We start from the raw sequence: 16,415 nt of genomic DNA, 5'->3' as shown, positions 1-16,415 counted from the left end.
CTTGTGGCATGCCTGCCAAAGAGGTCGGCTCTGATCCTCTCTGAGAGCCATTCTGATTCCCTTCCCCTTCTCGATCCATTGCTCTGCTCCCTGCCCAGTGCTTCCTGCCTGACTGACTGCTCTCCTTTCTGTTCTCGACCCTGTGCTCTCTGCCCTATCTGTCGCTGTATTCCCAGCCCTCTGTCCAGTCCGCTGTGTGCCACGCAGAGAGACTGTCTGTGCCCCTTGTGGCACATGTGCTGTGGGTTGGCCACCTCTGATTTAAAATGAAACCACTGAACCTCACTAGAGGATAAAGGAGCCAATAGAACTAGTGTACCTCCTTTCTAAGAAGAAAATGGGCCTGATTTTTAAAGATCTTGCTTATGTCCACAGAAACCTGGAATCTGGTCATAAAATAATTTGGCCAACCACTTCGCCATTCTGTAAACACAATGCTCTTGTGTAGGCAGGGAACAGGAGGTAGCTTTAAAGCTGCAGTCTGATAATCGCCTGGGATCCAGTGGAGACTATCTTGCTTGGATTGCAAGGTACTTGGGGTAGGGACTGCTCTTTATGTTACACCCTGGTGAACACAATGGAGGTCTCTAGGCAGTTCATTTAAATCAATATCATAAATCTCCTTTTGAAAATAGGAGGCTGAAAATACCACCACTTCAGCTTGCTACGGGGTATTTCTAAAGGCAGTCTTCAGAAACCACTATGAAGGGGAACAGGATGTTGAATAACTTAAAACTGCCACATAAATCTTAATGGCATTTCTAACTTTAATTGCTGAAATCCTAAGGGAACATGAACACAAAACTCAGCTCTTTCCTTTCCTTCTACCCTCCCAAGCAGTGTAGTCCAGAGTGGACTCTCACTTTCTAAATCAGTAAGATGTGCTTCCCTCATATCTCACCCTTGCGAGAGAGAGAGCGAGCGAGAGCAAGAACGAGCAGAAGAACAATAGGATTGGTATTCCTCCCTTCTTTCCCCGCTTGAATTAAGTACAACATTGGGCTTGGACCTACGTGACTTAAAAGCAGAAGCTTCAAGCTCAGAAACTTCCAAGTTCTTAAAGACTCTGCCCCTCCAAAGTCACTTTAGATACAGCTGGCTCTGAACTGGAGCCACTTACTCCACCTCAAGGATGAAGAGCTAGTGGACAGTGTGGGAAAACCCAAAGCAACAACTCTTATCCCAGAAGTCCTCCAGAGAGATGAAGACTTTCCCAGGTGGAAGAACACCCTGGTGCAGAGGGACATGCCTGATTTTTCTCCCCCAGTAGAAAAGGCAGTGCCCATCTCTGCGGCGATAATGTAGAACAGCAGCAGAGTGTTGCAGGCGAGCTTATGATTCCAAAAACTGTGGCTCGAGATGAATAATTCCCAAGTATTCTCTGCAGTGAGCTTGCCAAACAAATGGACTTTGATAATGTGATGAAGTGGAGCAAGCCTGCAAGTGCTCCCTATAGATGTAATTATTATCCACCTCATAGGAGTGATATGCTAGACCCTTCAGCTTGGATCTGATTTTGTTAGCGCATAGTTCACACTGGTTACACATTGCTTGACCTACATGAGTAGTTGAATTGGCTACAAATATTGCATCAAGTCAATCCTGAACATCTGCTGTGAGGACCAAAAACTGCTGTAGCTCTTTTGGACAACCTGGGAGAAAAGTTAACGTTAGGTGTGCTGAGAAGGCTGGTGGATCCTGGATCCTAGAATTCCATCTTTTCCCCATTTCTGGTCCAGTGACCAGAAATGGGCAACCTTGTGGCTGCCCTTCTCATCTAAACCAGGCCACTCTTGATTGTGTGAAGCACCAAGTGCTGTGGGTACTGTACAAGGAGAGATGCCTTCTTGAGAAACTAAATCCCTGGCAGGCAAGCGCTAAAGAAATCCAAGGGGATATTATGCCCGCCTACCCAAACCTGTCTCCCTTCCCCTCTAGAAGATGATCCTGCCAGATCATTTTGAGACACACTCTGCCATCCTAGACTCTCACATTGAAACTGTTCTCCTTCTTTCCTCTCTGCTGTGTATCCCTGATTATATAGGAAAATGCTTTAAAATCCCTCACTTGCCAAAAATCCTTCATTTCTCTTCTCTGGAGGACTTCCAGTGATAAGAATGTGCTGCCGTTCATCCTTTGAAATAGGAGATGCTGTTATGAACAGTGCTGTGTCTGTTCCCTTTGCTACCGTGTGCAGCAAATGAGACACTGGAATGTTCCTGCACAAAATCTTGCTTGATGAAGAACTCGGTATTCAGTGTGGCCGGCTAGACAAAAAAAGGACTTAGATGTTCTATGGGACAAGAACATGTGTCCTGCCAAGATAGGCACATCAAGGTCTCCAAGACAAAAGATGTATTCTGAAAGGCTTTGAAACCTTATCAGTTCCTTGGGGCTTTTTTGTATTTGTATTTGTCTGGTGGGGGAGGAAAGAGCCTCATTTTCCTTGGTTTCTGGCTTTTGCTGAGTCACAGTGGACCATAGATTAGATGCAGTTGTAAGTAATTAAAAGGAATGTTTTAAGATAAACACCACCCAAAGACGCATGGGAGTCATGACCTGAAGCGATGTACAGCTGATTCAACGAAAGTGGCTGGCATAACCCTAGAAGCCAAGGCATCCAGGTTGTAGCCAGATCGGTCTAGAGGCAAAAGGAATCAAAATTCATGGAAGAGGTGATATCTTTTATAGCAGTGTTTCTCACACCACGGATTGCGACCCAAAAGTGGGTCACAAAAACATATATATGAAAGGGTTGCAAACAAAAAATGAATCAGAAAACTTTAAAAATGGATTCTCCTTTAAAGAAGAGAAAAAGTAGGAAACTGTGGCTTTTCCCTTGCAGGATGGAAGAGCTGCAGCCTGCAAGTGGCTGCTTGGGGGCCCCCCCCTTGTCCCATACACCCACCTCCTGTCCCACACACTTGGGGGCTGGGGGCAGGGGTTAGTGGGGCACTGGGTTGGGACTGCCCATAGATGTTTACAAATGGGTCCTGGTACAAAAAAGGTTGAGAACTGCTGTTTTATAGGACCTAGAGGTCAAAGTCTGTTCAACAGGCCAAGAGGAACATCTAGGCAAGGCATTATCTAGGACTGCCTCAAGCTGTCAAGAGAAACATAAATCTTCCACTGCCCTTGTGGTCCTCTACTACTTTGATGGAGCTGCCAACAGGGGGTTCAGTTTTGTTTGACTTGGTCACTCTTAACTGGACTGAAATTGCTGGGGAACCTTCAGGCTACCCTTGGAGAGCTACAAAACTCCAGCCTTTTCAACAGTCCTTCTTACTGGGAAAGGGAAATGTCTAAGGAACTACCCATAAATCCAGCTAACCGGACATATGCATTGCAGCTGCTTTGGATGCAACCTAGAAATAGCGATCATATATACCAGTGGGTCAGATGGAGCTGAAGGCAGGGAATGTCAAACAGAGGGGATTGAGAGTTTCCTGCTTGCTGACTTAAGTGTGATTTGTATTTATATTCCTTTGCTGGTCTGGTAAAGCAGCTGGCTGATAGCAACAAAGAGCCTTCCCGCCAAAACTGGTACTATTTCCTTATGCTAACAGAACAGTAACCTGCATAATTGCTGACATAAGCACACAGCAAACTTGTTGAGATTTTTAAGGTCCTGAGGGAAGGTTTGTGTTTTTTTTCTCCCCTATTTACTACATTGCTATCATGCTGCATTTCCATGGAAATTGGAATATAAGCTAAGTAGCAACTGCTCTGTCCAAGCTGTCATAAGCCATATTATCAGCACATTTTAAAGATATCCAGTTTGATACCTATGAAACTTGTCTGTAGCCACCATGGGTGGAATTCTGTTTCTCTATGATCATCCAAGTGGCAGGGGTTTAGTTGTCTACACGGCATTTGTAGCACTTACACGCAGGTGGCTGTTCTGTTTCCTGGCAGTGTGGACACATATATAGGCACTATAACAAGTGGGCATCCTGGGGCCAGTCTAGTCGTTGGCCTGCCCACTTGTCTTGGGGCTAACTGCCCACCTGCCTTTCCTGCTACACCTTTGATGAAACAACTGGCTCAGGATCCCATTCCCCTTCAAGCCTCACACTCGGCTCCCTTTGTGAACCTCAGGCCTCACTGTGGACCTGGGCTCTGTCTCAGGTCCCTTCCCATGACCTAGACCTCACCTCAGGTTCCACACCAGAAACCTGGGTCCTCGCTTTGTCTTCGGGGTGTGCTCCCCTAGCCTTTCCCTTCCACAAGGTAACCCGCAAGGCAGGGGGCTGAGGCTTTCTGGCACCCCATACTTGCCCTTCACCAGGGAGGCACAGGTGTGGCATTTCCTGGAGACTACCCTGCCACCGGCAGCCCCACCACACCGTCCAACCGCAGCAGGGTGCAATTTTAGGTCATGCCCCAGGACCAGGAGCCTCCACCATCCCCATAGCTCCTGCCCTGTACCTCCAAGATGTTACATGAGCAACAGCTGTAGCTGGGCAGTGTTCTTCTCCCAGCTGCTTGCAGCTAACTTCTGGCTCCACTGCTCAAGGCCTGCTCTTATAACAAACAGGTGGGCTCTGTTCCCGGTCAGGCAGTTGTGCCTGATGGGGAGTGCAGCACCTGTAGGCTGCTCTGCTGCTTGCCTACACCCCTTTGAGTAACAGAGCACAACTTGTGCTCTTTTACAGGCATGTGTACTACCTGTGTAGCCTGAGCATGCACACTAGACTACGCACTAGCCATGTATATGCCTACTGTGTACACATGCTCCTTGTGGATGCACACTGGAATCCACAGCCAAAAATTGTAGGCAGGCCAAAACCGATGATTAGCAAAGTGTTGGACTCAGCAACAGCAATGTCTTCCCATCTTTTAGCCCCAATAGCTAAGCAGTTAAGGCATTTGCCTAGAGAGCCCCAGAGATCCAGGTTTTAGAAAGGGAGAGTCCTCCCGTGTTTTCCCCCAGATTGATTCTAAACTTGTTCCTCCATATTGTTTCAGTTTGTTCACAGTTCTCTTTGCACCTTGAAGTGGCTACTGCTGTGAAAGGTTGGGTTTGTTCTTTCTGAGCTCTGTTACTGGGTGTCTAAACCACTGGACGTGTGAAACTGCAGGCTAATTTGCTTTAAAACATTGACTTTAAAAATTAAATCTGAAATCTTAAGACATTATAGGAAGCTTAGGCTTTGACGCCCCATACATTATTCAGATAGGCTTATTTAAGATATGCTTGTGTTTAAATAATTAGATTTTCTTTTTTGGCTAAATCTTCTCTTTAGCTATCCTGGTTTAAAGACACCTGCATAGTCACTGGAAACAGAACTTCACAAACAATTTAGCTCAAGTAAATGTGCGTTCTCTGAAGAGACATTCCAGTAACACCTTGAAGTCCAGTTAGCAAGAGAAGTGTAAAAACTATTGTGATTATTAGTATTTTTAATCTAGGATTGAGGCACAGTTACACTAAGCCCGTTACTAAGGGGCTTATTACAGATTGTTCATGTTGGCTCAGATGTAATCATCACTGATAGTTTAGCTTAACAGAGATTCTTTGTTAATGGTATCTGCAAAGCTGACTCGAGAGAACTGGCAACTCACTTTTAGCTACCAGGTTGTAAAATAGACATCTGTGTTTCATGGAAGCTTAAGATGAAATAATTTAAAGACTGCCAGATAAGTAGCTACACTACACTATTTCTTGCTGTCTCGGGAGTACTGAAGAACGGGGAAGATCCCCCTATGCTCTCTGCTCAGCATGAGATCTTTTTCTGGAACAAGTGATGCCATGCCCCTTTTAGCAGTATCTTCTCTTAATTTCTTTTAATTTGATGCACCAATATCTAATGGTGTCTCAAGTGGAGAGCAAAGAGCCATGAATTTGCTACCCAGGGATTGATAGTCCAGTGTGAAGCAAATGCTGTCATGCAAATACCTCTGCGTTCAGTATTTTTAAAGTGCTTTCCCCCCAGAAATGTGGATAAATGCTGAGGGATATTTTATATTTAGCTCTTGATTTTTTAGTGTAGCTCTTATTGCCTGAATTTTCTGAGCATTCAGAAACTACTCTGAGAGGCGCACCAGATGGAAGAGAGAGGGCTGATATTGGATAGATGGCCTACTGTGGGCCCTAACTTCTAGTTAAACTACGCTAGGTAACCGCAATGGAGTATCTTCTTGTAAGTGTGACCTGAGAGCTGATTGTCTGGAGCGTGGTGCATTATTCTGTAGTTCAAGGCAGGTTGAAAATGGAGTCTCTAAATAGCTCTGAAAAGGGAAGCTGCCCCTCCCTTAGGAGAGCATTTTCCAAGTTGTGGCTGACCCCCATTCCAGAAGGGCTCCCAAATGAGTGAACTCGTTCCAGATGTTTTCAGTCTCCTGGGCCGCTAAGCCCACACCTTCCAGGAATGTCTGACTGTGGGAATTCCATCTCTCGAATAAGCCAAAGAAGAATGCAGTCTGTCTGTCTCACTTGGCAAGGTTTCACTCTTGGCTTCGTGGCCTAGAAGTGGAAATAGTCTACCAGGGCCTATAAATCTGAGTCTGACACACACCTTGCCTATTGGCAGTTATGCCACCAGAGCCAGTCACGTTCCTGCGAGAACAAAGAACAGGGACTTTTCTTGTTCCCTTAGCCAGTCAAACTTTTAGTTTGTAATTTCACTGAGCCTGCCTCACTTGGCGCAGCTTAATTGTGGTATGACAGTTCTTTGCTGTAACAATCTATTGTGCCGTGCATGTCAAAACAGGGAAACTGAAGTTGCTGGGGTGATGTGTAGCTGTCTGATAAAAGGTACTTCCTCAGGGTTTGCCCTTTTAGGTTCCAATATCACATGCTCCTTGCTTAAAGTAGTCCTGGGCTGATTGCTGCAACAAGTACAGAGGTGTCCTCATCTCAAATAGTGGACTGTTCTTTTTATAGCCACAGAGAATGACTCAGATGCTGACTCTCTAAGTGGGAGGTATTGCAATACCTGGTTGACTGATTTCAGGACAAGGTAGGATTCGTGGAATGGAGTCAACCCCAAGGTCCCTCATGCAGTGGCTAGACTTGTTATATGAACATTTTCCAGGTTAGAGCAATAAAAACTATAACCAGGATACTGTCATGGTGGAGGGGCTGTCAGCAGTTTTAACAAGCAGATCACAAGGAGCTTGGCTTTGCAGAAGGGCCCAACATCCTGCCCTAATGAGAGAACCAGATTGAATCTTGAGCTTTCCTGAAAAGAAAGCTGTAAACACATGCAGGGAAGATAACACACTTCAAACTTCCTTCCTCTTTCTAGGAACTCCAGCAGCTCAGCAAGCAATATAACAATATCAGATTGCTTCAACTTGGTGAGTGAAAGGACATTTTATAACAGAAATGTGTCCTCCAAGTAAGGTGGGGGGGTTGGTCTTGAGATACAACATGGAGGGAGGGTTGAATATCAGTAGTCATATACAGGTTTCCTCCTTAATTCTTAACTCACACTTGCCAGGATACTGTCCACTTTTTTCCTGTCTTCTATTGTTTGACAGCATTTGACTTTCATGGTTAGTTTGCCTATTAGTAAGGCTGTCTGCACTGAACTCATAGACTAGTGGCATTTTTCTCCTAGACTGATTATGGCACTTGAGATCTGTAGCCTAACTCTCATTCCAGACGCATGTATTTGATTATGCCAGTAGACCATCTCATTCAAACAACCCTGAAATTAGGATTTGCACTCAGTCTGTCTGGATTTCATATGGGTGAAATGGCTTTGATAACTCCCAAGAACAATCCTTTCATGATCAGCGCCAGTACAGTCACGATGCTGGACCTGGATCTCCTACTATTTTGTCTCCAATTTTTTTTTGATATAGCAAACCTTCCAATCTGGATATGAGAAAGTGGAAATAAAGTGAACATTGGGACTGGTGTTGTATGATTGCAGCGTAGGAAGTGAGGTTTTTCCTTAACATCTTCATTAAAAGGAAGAATGTGGATGAAGAATTGGGCAGAAAGGGGAAGGGGAGGATGTGAGCCATATAACTTTCCTTTTGTCTGAGAGTTCTCTCCATGCCTGTTGCGATGAGACTTAATGCTACCCACACACATTGCCTAAACATGCCCTAAACCACACTGATGCTCTGGCTTTGTAGTTCCAGTACATAATGTACTGTAACATAGGCTATTGTTGGCATACACAATCCATTTTACTGCTGTTCCCTTTCCTTCTCATGGCAGATGTGGTCTCTGAAAACAGCATAAAAAAAGTAGTTAAGGAAGTAGAAGAGATTGTAGGAGACAAAGGGCTGAACTGCCTCATTAACAATGCTGGCATCAATGTGCTTGCTTCCCTGGAAGATGTCACTGCTGAAACAATGCTCACCATTTATGAAACCAACACGGTTGCCCAGCTGATGGTTACCAAGGTAAGAATGAAATGTGGGTTCACTCTGCGCTTCATGCATTACTTGCATAACTGATCTTTGGCCTCTCCCTCCTTACAGTACCATCCTCTTTTGGTGACTTTTAGACCCCTGTTAATATTTAAAGTTCCTGCCTCTGCCCATCAGAAACACAGTTTTTTCTGAAAGCTTTTAATCTGTTGCACTCAACTAGTATGGAGATGTCAGTTCAACTCAACTCAACCCGCTGGATTAGGCAATGAATAGTACACACAGTAGACCTCCTCAAGGTCAGCTTCCATAGCCTTCAATTTTATGCAAAGCTCCATGCTTAGTGTCTTCCTGGGTTGCTTCTGAAGTCCTCAGTACCAGGTGTCCAGAATCACATAGAAGGCAGCTTTTTGTGAATCCTATGCCCAGTTATATTCAGGTGCCAATGAACTCACTAGCTAAAGCTAGGTATTACACAGGGGATCTTTTCTGGCCAATTTACAGAGACGTTAGCTTAAAATTGTCTTGGCCATATTGCACTTGACTCAGTAGAACACAGTTTGAGTCTGAAACTGGTTGTGGTCAGGTAAAACTGAAGCTGAATTGAAATGTAATGACTTTTTTCTTGCAGGCTTTTCTTCCTCTTCTGAGAAAAGCAGCCCAACTGAGCACTGGCATGGGGTGTCACCGAGCTGCCATTATCAACATGTCCTCGCTAGCTGCCTCCATGCAGTTGGTCCAGGCAAATGAGATGTTCCTCAAAGTGTATCCTTACAGAATAGCAAAGGTGAGTCTTTCCCAAAACTGTGCTCAACTGGAAGGATGCAAATCTATGAGTCCAAGTGGATTCTAAACTTAAAATTGAACCAGAAATGATGAAGTGACTTGGTTACTGGGCATATAGCTACTTGCTAGTCAGCACAAATTAAAACCGGTTAGAAGTTGTTTCCAGCAAAACTTTCATTGAGGCATCCCGGTTTTACATTTGAGAGAAAGATGCCACGTTCCTTAACCTCCTGCCACAAGGCATTCAAGTCCTGACACAGGTACTTCTCTGAAATGAGTTGTTTTAGAGATGGACCTAGAATTCTAGGGAGGCCTCCCCAGGCCAAGGATGTGCCTAGCTGGCCTTATAGTGTACCTCTATCAAAGCTCAGCAAAGAGACCAATATGAGAGGCATTAAACTGGTTACAATATGTAGTCTTTTATTTTTGTAATGGTGGCATTAATCAGAAAACGTTGGACATGAGTTTCAAGAGCCTATGCAGCCAGGGTCTGTGGTGGTTGTACACAGACTAATATTGGATCAAGGATGGATACAGCATAAAGGTGGCTGCCTGGGTCAAATTCTAGATTGAATGGTACGTCAAATTCACTCATGTTGCACCTTCACCTCGGCTGCTAATATTCTGGGTCCCAGCTACTTTGGAAATAAAATGGAAAGCTCATTTCTTTCTACCTAGCTTTTCTTGTATCCTCAGACAACACAACCACACTGGCACAAAGCATTCCCTATAAACATATGAAGCAGCTTCCTTTGGTAGGCTGGGCAGGAGCATAAAGGCTGTGGCCTGTATTCTTAGTCTTTAAGAGCATTTATACATGTGCTCTGGGAATTGGGGGGGAGGGCGCTTTAATTAGTGCTGCTCTGAGAGCCACTCTAATTAGAGTGCCCAGAGCATCTTGTGTATCAGTGTGCCTGCCCTAAAAAATGGAAGCCGGGGTGGGGGGGCGGTGCTTTAACTAAAGCTCATCAAATGAGCTTTAGTTAAAGCACCCCCGCTGCCATTTTTCAGTGCAGGGATGCTGATACATGTGGTGCTGGAGTCTGGAGCAGAGTAATTACCACACTCCAACAGACTTGATTAATCATGTCTGCTCCAACGTGCTGTAACTACAGCATGTCAGAGCAGCTTCGCTGCATGTGTATAGGAACCCTAAGTGTTTGGGAGGTGCCTGGCCTTCAGGGATCAGGAGTACATAGCTATAACTTTCAGAATCCTAGAATTGATATTAACAGGGCTATTCCTGTATTGTTAGACACTTACTTCCTAGCCATCAGTACTTGCCCAAAAGGTGAAGCACTTGATTTGATAAGGGGAGTGGTGATGGAAATAGGATGCCAGCTGGCTTGGAACCTCATAGTATGTAAAACTGCTCTACTAAGAAATATGGTCTTTCTTCTTACAGACTGCACTAAATATGATCACCAGGTGTCTTGCTGCAGACTTGAAATCAGATGGAATTCTTTGCATTTCTTTGCACCCAGGATGGGTTCAAACTGATATGGGAGGAAACCTGGTTAGTGACCTACAGACTTTCTTTAACTACAAAAGTAGGACTCCGCTTGTTGCTGCAACCCCTTTTATTTATTGTTATATTATAAAAACTCTAAAAGATTATAGATATAGATGTATGTCCTTTATACTTTATAGTCCCCTTTTGCAGCTCCTTAATTCTACATGTTGCAAAGCTCTGTGCACTTGATTAGTTTGCAAGATGTATTTAATGTTACATTTAAGGAAGCTTTTGTCTCATTCTAGCAGAAATGTTAAGTGCAATTTTATTGCTTGTCCTTCCCAAAGGATGGTCTCAAATAATTGTCTTGTTTTAATCTTAGGCTCCCTTACAGGTGGAAGATTCAATTCCAGGTATCCTCTCAGTCCTGGCTAATCTTGGTGAAAAGCACAATGGCTCCTTCCTAGACTGGCAAGGCGAAACATTACCGTGGTAACATCAATGGGACCAGATTGCCAGCTAATATTTAACTTGTGGCACTGTCTTTGTCTATAGTTTCTTTTTTTATACTAGTTTTGAAATAACCTGTTTGTTATTCAACTGGACAGATGTATTTGGGACGTAGTGACAGATTTTTGTTTGTTTGTTTTTAATCTGTAATGACTTGACCAGAGCAATATGCCTTTTGGCAAACACTTTGCCTTGGAAGGCAAGGCAGCAGCATTTGGAGTGGGTACTCTTCACCTACCACCCCAACTTGCTAAAGTGCAGCTTGAGGCTAGGAACTGTTCCACTTAGCTTCCAAAAAACCAAAGGAGATAGCTCTTCAAATGTAATATAAGGCATACTACCTTGGCCAAAATCAGAGGTGACAGACACCACTGCCTCTGGAGTTAGGCCTACTGATATATGAAATGGAATTATTCAGATATTTCATGCTGAAAGGTAGAGGGAGATGTCTGGATTTCTCCTGAAAAGTGAACTGCTTTCTTACCTTTTGTACTGTACTTGAATCTTGCAGGTGACAACTCAGGTGAACCACTAGTGAAGTTCACTTAATTAAATCACCTGGATTCTGCATTTCTGTAACCTCTTCAGTCTCTTCTGTTAGCAAGCCCATGTTGATTGCACAAGACTCTTGTTTACTTCCACAATGGATGCCTAATACACCCTGGTACGATGGGGGAGGCTCTTGGACATAATCTCCTAACCAGTCTCCAATAAAAATCTCATTAAACAAAACACCTGTTTACTGAACTACTTCAGAGGCTTTTCTACTTAGAAGTCTAGGTCTCTGCTCAAAGTGAGTAGAAATCAAATTTCCATTTGAAAGGTATTGCTCTCTGGCCAGTGCTACATGAGGGTGTCTCTGTTAGAGGCTGGCTAAACTCAGTTGGACCTGTCCAAAACAGGGGCAGCAAAGGTGGAATGTATCTCTTCCATGGGGAACGATATCCTTATCTGGTATAAACATTGTTGAATAGTCACTGAGGGAGGATGAAAGGAAGGATTCCCTGACTGAGTCTCTTCCGCAGCAGTTTTCTATGTATAATAACGGCCTGAATGATTTCTGTTCAAGCCAAACTGGCTAGTTACTTCAGTGTGCCAAATAAATGGTTTCCTGTCTCAAGTAAGGTAACATAACATGGGCAAGAACCGAAGATATGCATGGTCTTTCCTGGACAGTAGACATCCTTATAAACCTGCCCTAGTTTGCTTGCTTGCTGGAGGCAGGTGGAGTTAAGGTACGGGCACTGCAGTGCCTAGATCTTTTGAAACCACATGACTCTAGTGGAATTTAAACTTTCACTTCTAAATTTTCCAGCCCTTTATGGGACCTCTTCTGTGAGCCCACCATAACCCGTACCAAGATGTCTTGGCAGGATCTATAGACAACTGCCTGAATCAATAGCTGTTAGGGCAGCTCACATCTGCTTGCATGGATATAAGCTGATGCTAAGGCTCAGCTCTCTGCAAAGGTGGGGAAGAAGGGGGTAATCGGCCACAGCCACTTCAGCAGCAGTTGAAGAGTGCAAGAGGCTCTGCTTGCTTCCAAACAGGTAGACCTTCAACAGCTGGGATGAGTGTGGGGAATCCACTCTTTTTGCAGGAAAGGAAGAGGGCTAGTCATGCTCTTGAGGAGCAGAAACCCTTGTTGGTGTCACCATCCTAACTACAGGAGGTGGGGAGGGGAGAAGGGGAGCCTAAAGGGGCAGTCACTAAGGACAGGATAAATGGGACTAAACCATGTCCAGGAAGGGCATGCTGTGTTCCTGACATCTAGATTAATCAAAGTCCCACCCTGTGCTGGTTCTGGTACTGTCAGTATAGGTTCTGCCTTGTAAAATATCCTACATGGATACACATACATGGAAACACCCTTATAAGTGATGATTCTGATACATGTCTCTGGAACCGAAAACATTTTTTATAAAATAAACCTGGTACTAACAGCTCACAGCACACCTAATGCTGAAACTGATCCTTTGCCTGGATTTAATATATAGATGGTATGTGTCTTCATAGCTTTTTTACATCTAAAGAACCTGTGATCAGTAGCTCTCAACAGTGGAGTTTCATGGTTGGTGCTGCCTACCATGGATACACACTACACCTGCCTACTACTTGTGTTAGTCTTAAATCCTGACACTCCATTATCTGCTTCTACTGAAACTGTTACAGGATAAAAATAACCAGGGTAATACCAGTGGAAGAGTGGGCATCAACTGACATCTTACAGTGGATGCCAATACCAAGTCTGTAAATTGTCTTTTGCCTCAGCTGCCAAACACATGCCAGTGACTTTCATTGCAATCCTCCCTCCATAACTGTGATCAAAGCACATACCTGGAGCTAAATGGCTGTATGTTGGTGCTCCCCCTCATGGTTATTGGCTGGTCAGCCGGACTTAAGTCTAAGTCATTGAGTTCCAGATACAAGTTTTCCAGATACGTGTTAGTTGGCTCAAGTGGTCACAGGATTCACCTTTTCAAAACTTACATTACAACATTTCCTTTCCAAAGGGATAGTCCTGTTCATAGGCATGGAGTACTCTAGCCATTCATTCCCCCTCTCAGAATGGAGGAAATAGAAACTGGCCCTTAGCCTAGAGCTCTGTTGGATAGCAACACATTCCTTTTTCTCCTCCATGAGCTCCTTGTTCATTTGCCTTCCAATGGCAATCCAAAAGCACCCATACTGTGCAATGTCATGGCCTAATTCCTGTTCTGTGATGTGTCAAAGAAGAGTCACTTGTGATGGAATGTGTTTGTGTTTGATGCTACACCAACTCATGCACAAAGGAGAGGTGCAAAAAAGGGGAACAGTGTGGGGGCAGTCCTTCATGCAAATGACAAAGACTTGAAAAGCTGGAGAAGCCACCTCAACCAAAATTTCCTCTGACAGGCTTGGATGTGTTGTTTTTAGCACTAGATTTTTTTTGGTCTAGCCTGGAAGCATCAGCAGTTGCTGAAGAACTAGCACAATCATTACACCATGGGCAGCTCAGAGCAAAAGGGGATAATAGATGAGGGGAAAGCACAGATAAGCCAACAAAGGTTCACCATGGGCCAATGGAATATGGAAAAATCAGTGTTAACAAGAAATTAATTCCTGGTCCGTCATTTTATTACTAGTTTAAATGTGGACATGCTTCAGCCAGTTATCATTTTTCATGCCCTCTCCCCCAATCCTATTTTGCATTAGGACTTCCATGCAGGAACCGGCCCCAAAGTTCCTGCTTTGTAGTCCAGGGTTCAGATGTTATCTCCAGGAATACTACCAGAAAAATTTGGCTGTGGGTATGGTGTGATGTTCTTCTCCCTGTCTGTATGCTTCTACCTCCTGCATGGGATGGTCTCCAGACTTCAGCACGTTGGCCAGGTCTCCTTTTCTGACGTGGCATGGATCACTGCTGAACGTTCAGGGAATGGGATGCCACAGCTGGCAGAGCAAAGCAAACACTTGTATACCAGTGCATCTCAAACAAGACTAAGGATGTCATCCTCCCGCTTTCCTTGGCCTTGGTGAGGCTGCAGCTGGAGTACTGGAGTACTTTAGGAAGGATGTGGAGAGGCTTGAGAGGGTCCAAAGGAGGACCAAGCATATGGGTAGAGGTATGGAGAGCAGGCCATATGATGAGAGGCTGAGACATGGGTCTTCAGCCTGGAGAAGAGAAGACTCAGAGGGGACTCGGTGGCTGCCTATAAGTATATAAGGGGCGAACATCAGGGGCTGGGAGAATGTCTTTTCACTAAGGCTCCCCAGGGGAAAACTAGGACTAACAGTCATACGTTGCTAGAAGACCGCTGTTAATTAGACATAAGGAAAAAAATCTTTACAACTCGAGTGCCCAGGGTCTGGAACAGACTCCCCTCGCCCAACCACAGTGGTACAATCACCTATTCTGGATATCTTCAAAAAACATCTGGACGCCCACCTTGCTGGGGTCACCTGTCCCAGCGGTCTTTCCTGCCCAAGCGCAGGGGGGCTGGATCTGATGATCTGGAGAGGTCCCTTCCAGCCCCTGACATCATGCATTTCCAACCGTTTCCATTTTAAGAAACCACTAAGAAACATTCAGTCACTTCATTTTTGCCTCAGGTTTGAACACGTAATAGCTCAGGCGGTCTCCAGGACAGTCACCATCCTACCCTCACAGGTTGTCATGTCACTAGCGCTGTCGGGTTGCAATATGCCACCAGGCTTAGAAATCCCGGCAGCGTTAGCTGGCACGAGGGAACGGCTGCTCCTTCCAGGTCTTGCTGGTGCCATGTAGCCATGCAGGAGGGCAGGCTCACACCATAAGTGCGGGCCATTGGCCGCTTAGATAAAACCAAGGAGAGCGCTCTGCTCTGCATGGCTCACGCCAAATCCATGGGGTACCAATACGTGGGGAAGTTTGCCCTGTGGGAGCGAATCCACCCAAGTCTATGGATGCGTTGAACATCTTCCATGAAGAAGCTGCCCTAGACAGCACTGGGGGAGCCAGTCAATGGCCTTGACCTGGCGCCGAATCCCCATCGCGGCCCAGCCAAGCGCAGCTGGGGCCTGGCTCTCCCCCAGGCTCACACCCAGATTAAAGCATCATTAAAGGCAAGGTTCAAGATGGACGCGGGGGTGAAAGCAGCAGTGCGGTGCCCGCAATGTGCTGGGCCGGCGCCGGGGCGCTGGGCTCTGTCTGAGGCGCGGGCGCCTCGCAGGCCGGAACGCGGGCGTCGGGGGCGGGCGCAGCCGGAGGCTGGACCAGGCGGACCCGGAACTTCCGGCGCGCCAGGAGGTACTTCCGGGAGCCTTCGCGTTAGCGGCGTCGGGATGGTGAGTGCGGGTAAGGCGGCCGGGCCGGCTCGGCCTGGCCCTTGCGCTCCCTCCCGCTGGGTCGGAGCTGCTGTTTCCGTCCCGGGAGCGGAGCCGGGGAGGAGCCGGAGGGGAGCTGGGGCTCGGTGCATCCACTGACGTCATCCGCACGCACGGGTGCACACGCACATGCGGGCCGGTACATGCAAGCATATGTGCACAGGCACGTACAAGCACAGGCACACAGATGCACGTGCACACACACATGCATGCACACATATACATACGCATGCACATTCACATTAACATATACACGCTTATGTATACACACATGCATACGTGCACGCGCATACGCATGTGCAGTTGCACGCACACATACACGTGCGTGCATACACACACATACACATGCACATACAGGAAACCCTCGCTATTCGTGAGTTTGGCATTTGTGGTTTCAAATATTCACGAATGCCAAACCCACATTTTAAATACACTTTATACACTTACAGGAGCTCCTCGGGAGCTCCGTGCTTGCTGCTGCTGGGCTGCC

The 16,415-nt window shown here is 45.7% G+C and overlaps 2 protein-coding genes and 1 long non-coding RNA gene across 4 annotated transcripts in view; all 3 read left to right on the top strand.

Annotated features, from left to right (window-relative positions):
• Positions 1–300: 300 nt before the first annotated feature.
• Positions 301–14,040, top strand: LOC109293752. The gene is made up of 3 exons (XR_002096384.1): positions 301–313; positions 6,162–6,167; positions 13,655–14,040. It is a non-coding gene; the product is annotated as an uncharacterized LOC109293752 (long non-coding RNA).
• LOC109293751 (C-factor-like) lies at positions 5,226–11,827 on the top strand. The gene is made up of 5 exons (XM_019511840.1): positions 5,226–7,302; positions 8,177–8,364; positions 8,963–9,118; positions 10,523–10,633; positions 10,953–11,827. Exons 2-5 carry the CDS (start codon positions 8,314–8,316, stop codon positions 11,064–11,066), a joined length of 432 nt encoding a protein of 143 aa, XP_019367385.1. The 5' UTR covers positions 5,226–7,302; positions 8,177–8,313; the 3' UTR covers positions 11,067–11,827.
• A 1,761-nt stretch (positions 14,041–15,801) lies between the features above and the next one.
• Positions 15,802–16,415, top strand: part of AURKAIP1 (aurora kinase A interacting protein 1) — a 4,324-nt gene continuing 3,710 nt past the window's right edge. The window contains exon 1 of one of the 2 annotated variants that reach the window (XM_019511839.1): positions 15,802–15,886. The gene's annotated coding sequence lies outside the window, so the exon portion shown is untranslated. The remainder of the gene's footprint in view (positions 15,887–16,415) is intronic. The other variant, XM_019511838.1, reaches the window with a different exon arrangement.

The sequence above is a fragment of the Gavialis gangeticus genome, unplaced genomic scaffold, assembly GCF_001723915.1.
Source record: "Gavialis gangeticus isolate Ggan-Ray unplaced genomic scaffold, GavGan_comp1, whole genome shotgun sequence".
NCBI classification, from domain to species: Eukaryota; Metazoa; Chordata; order Crocodylia; family Gavialidae; genus Gavialis; species Gavialis gangeticus.
Note: the sequence above shows the minus strand (reverse complement) of the source record. Positions and strands in the feature narration are given on the sequence as shown.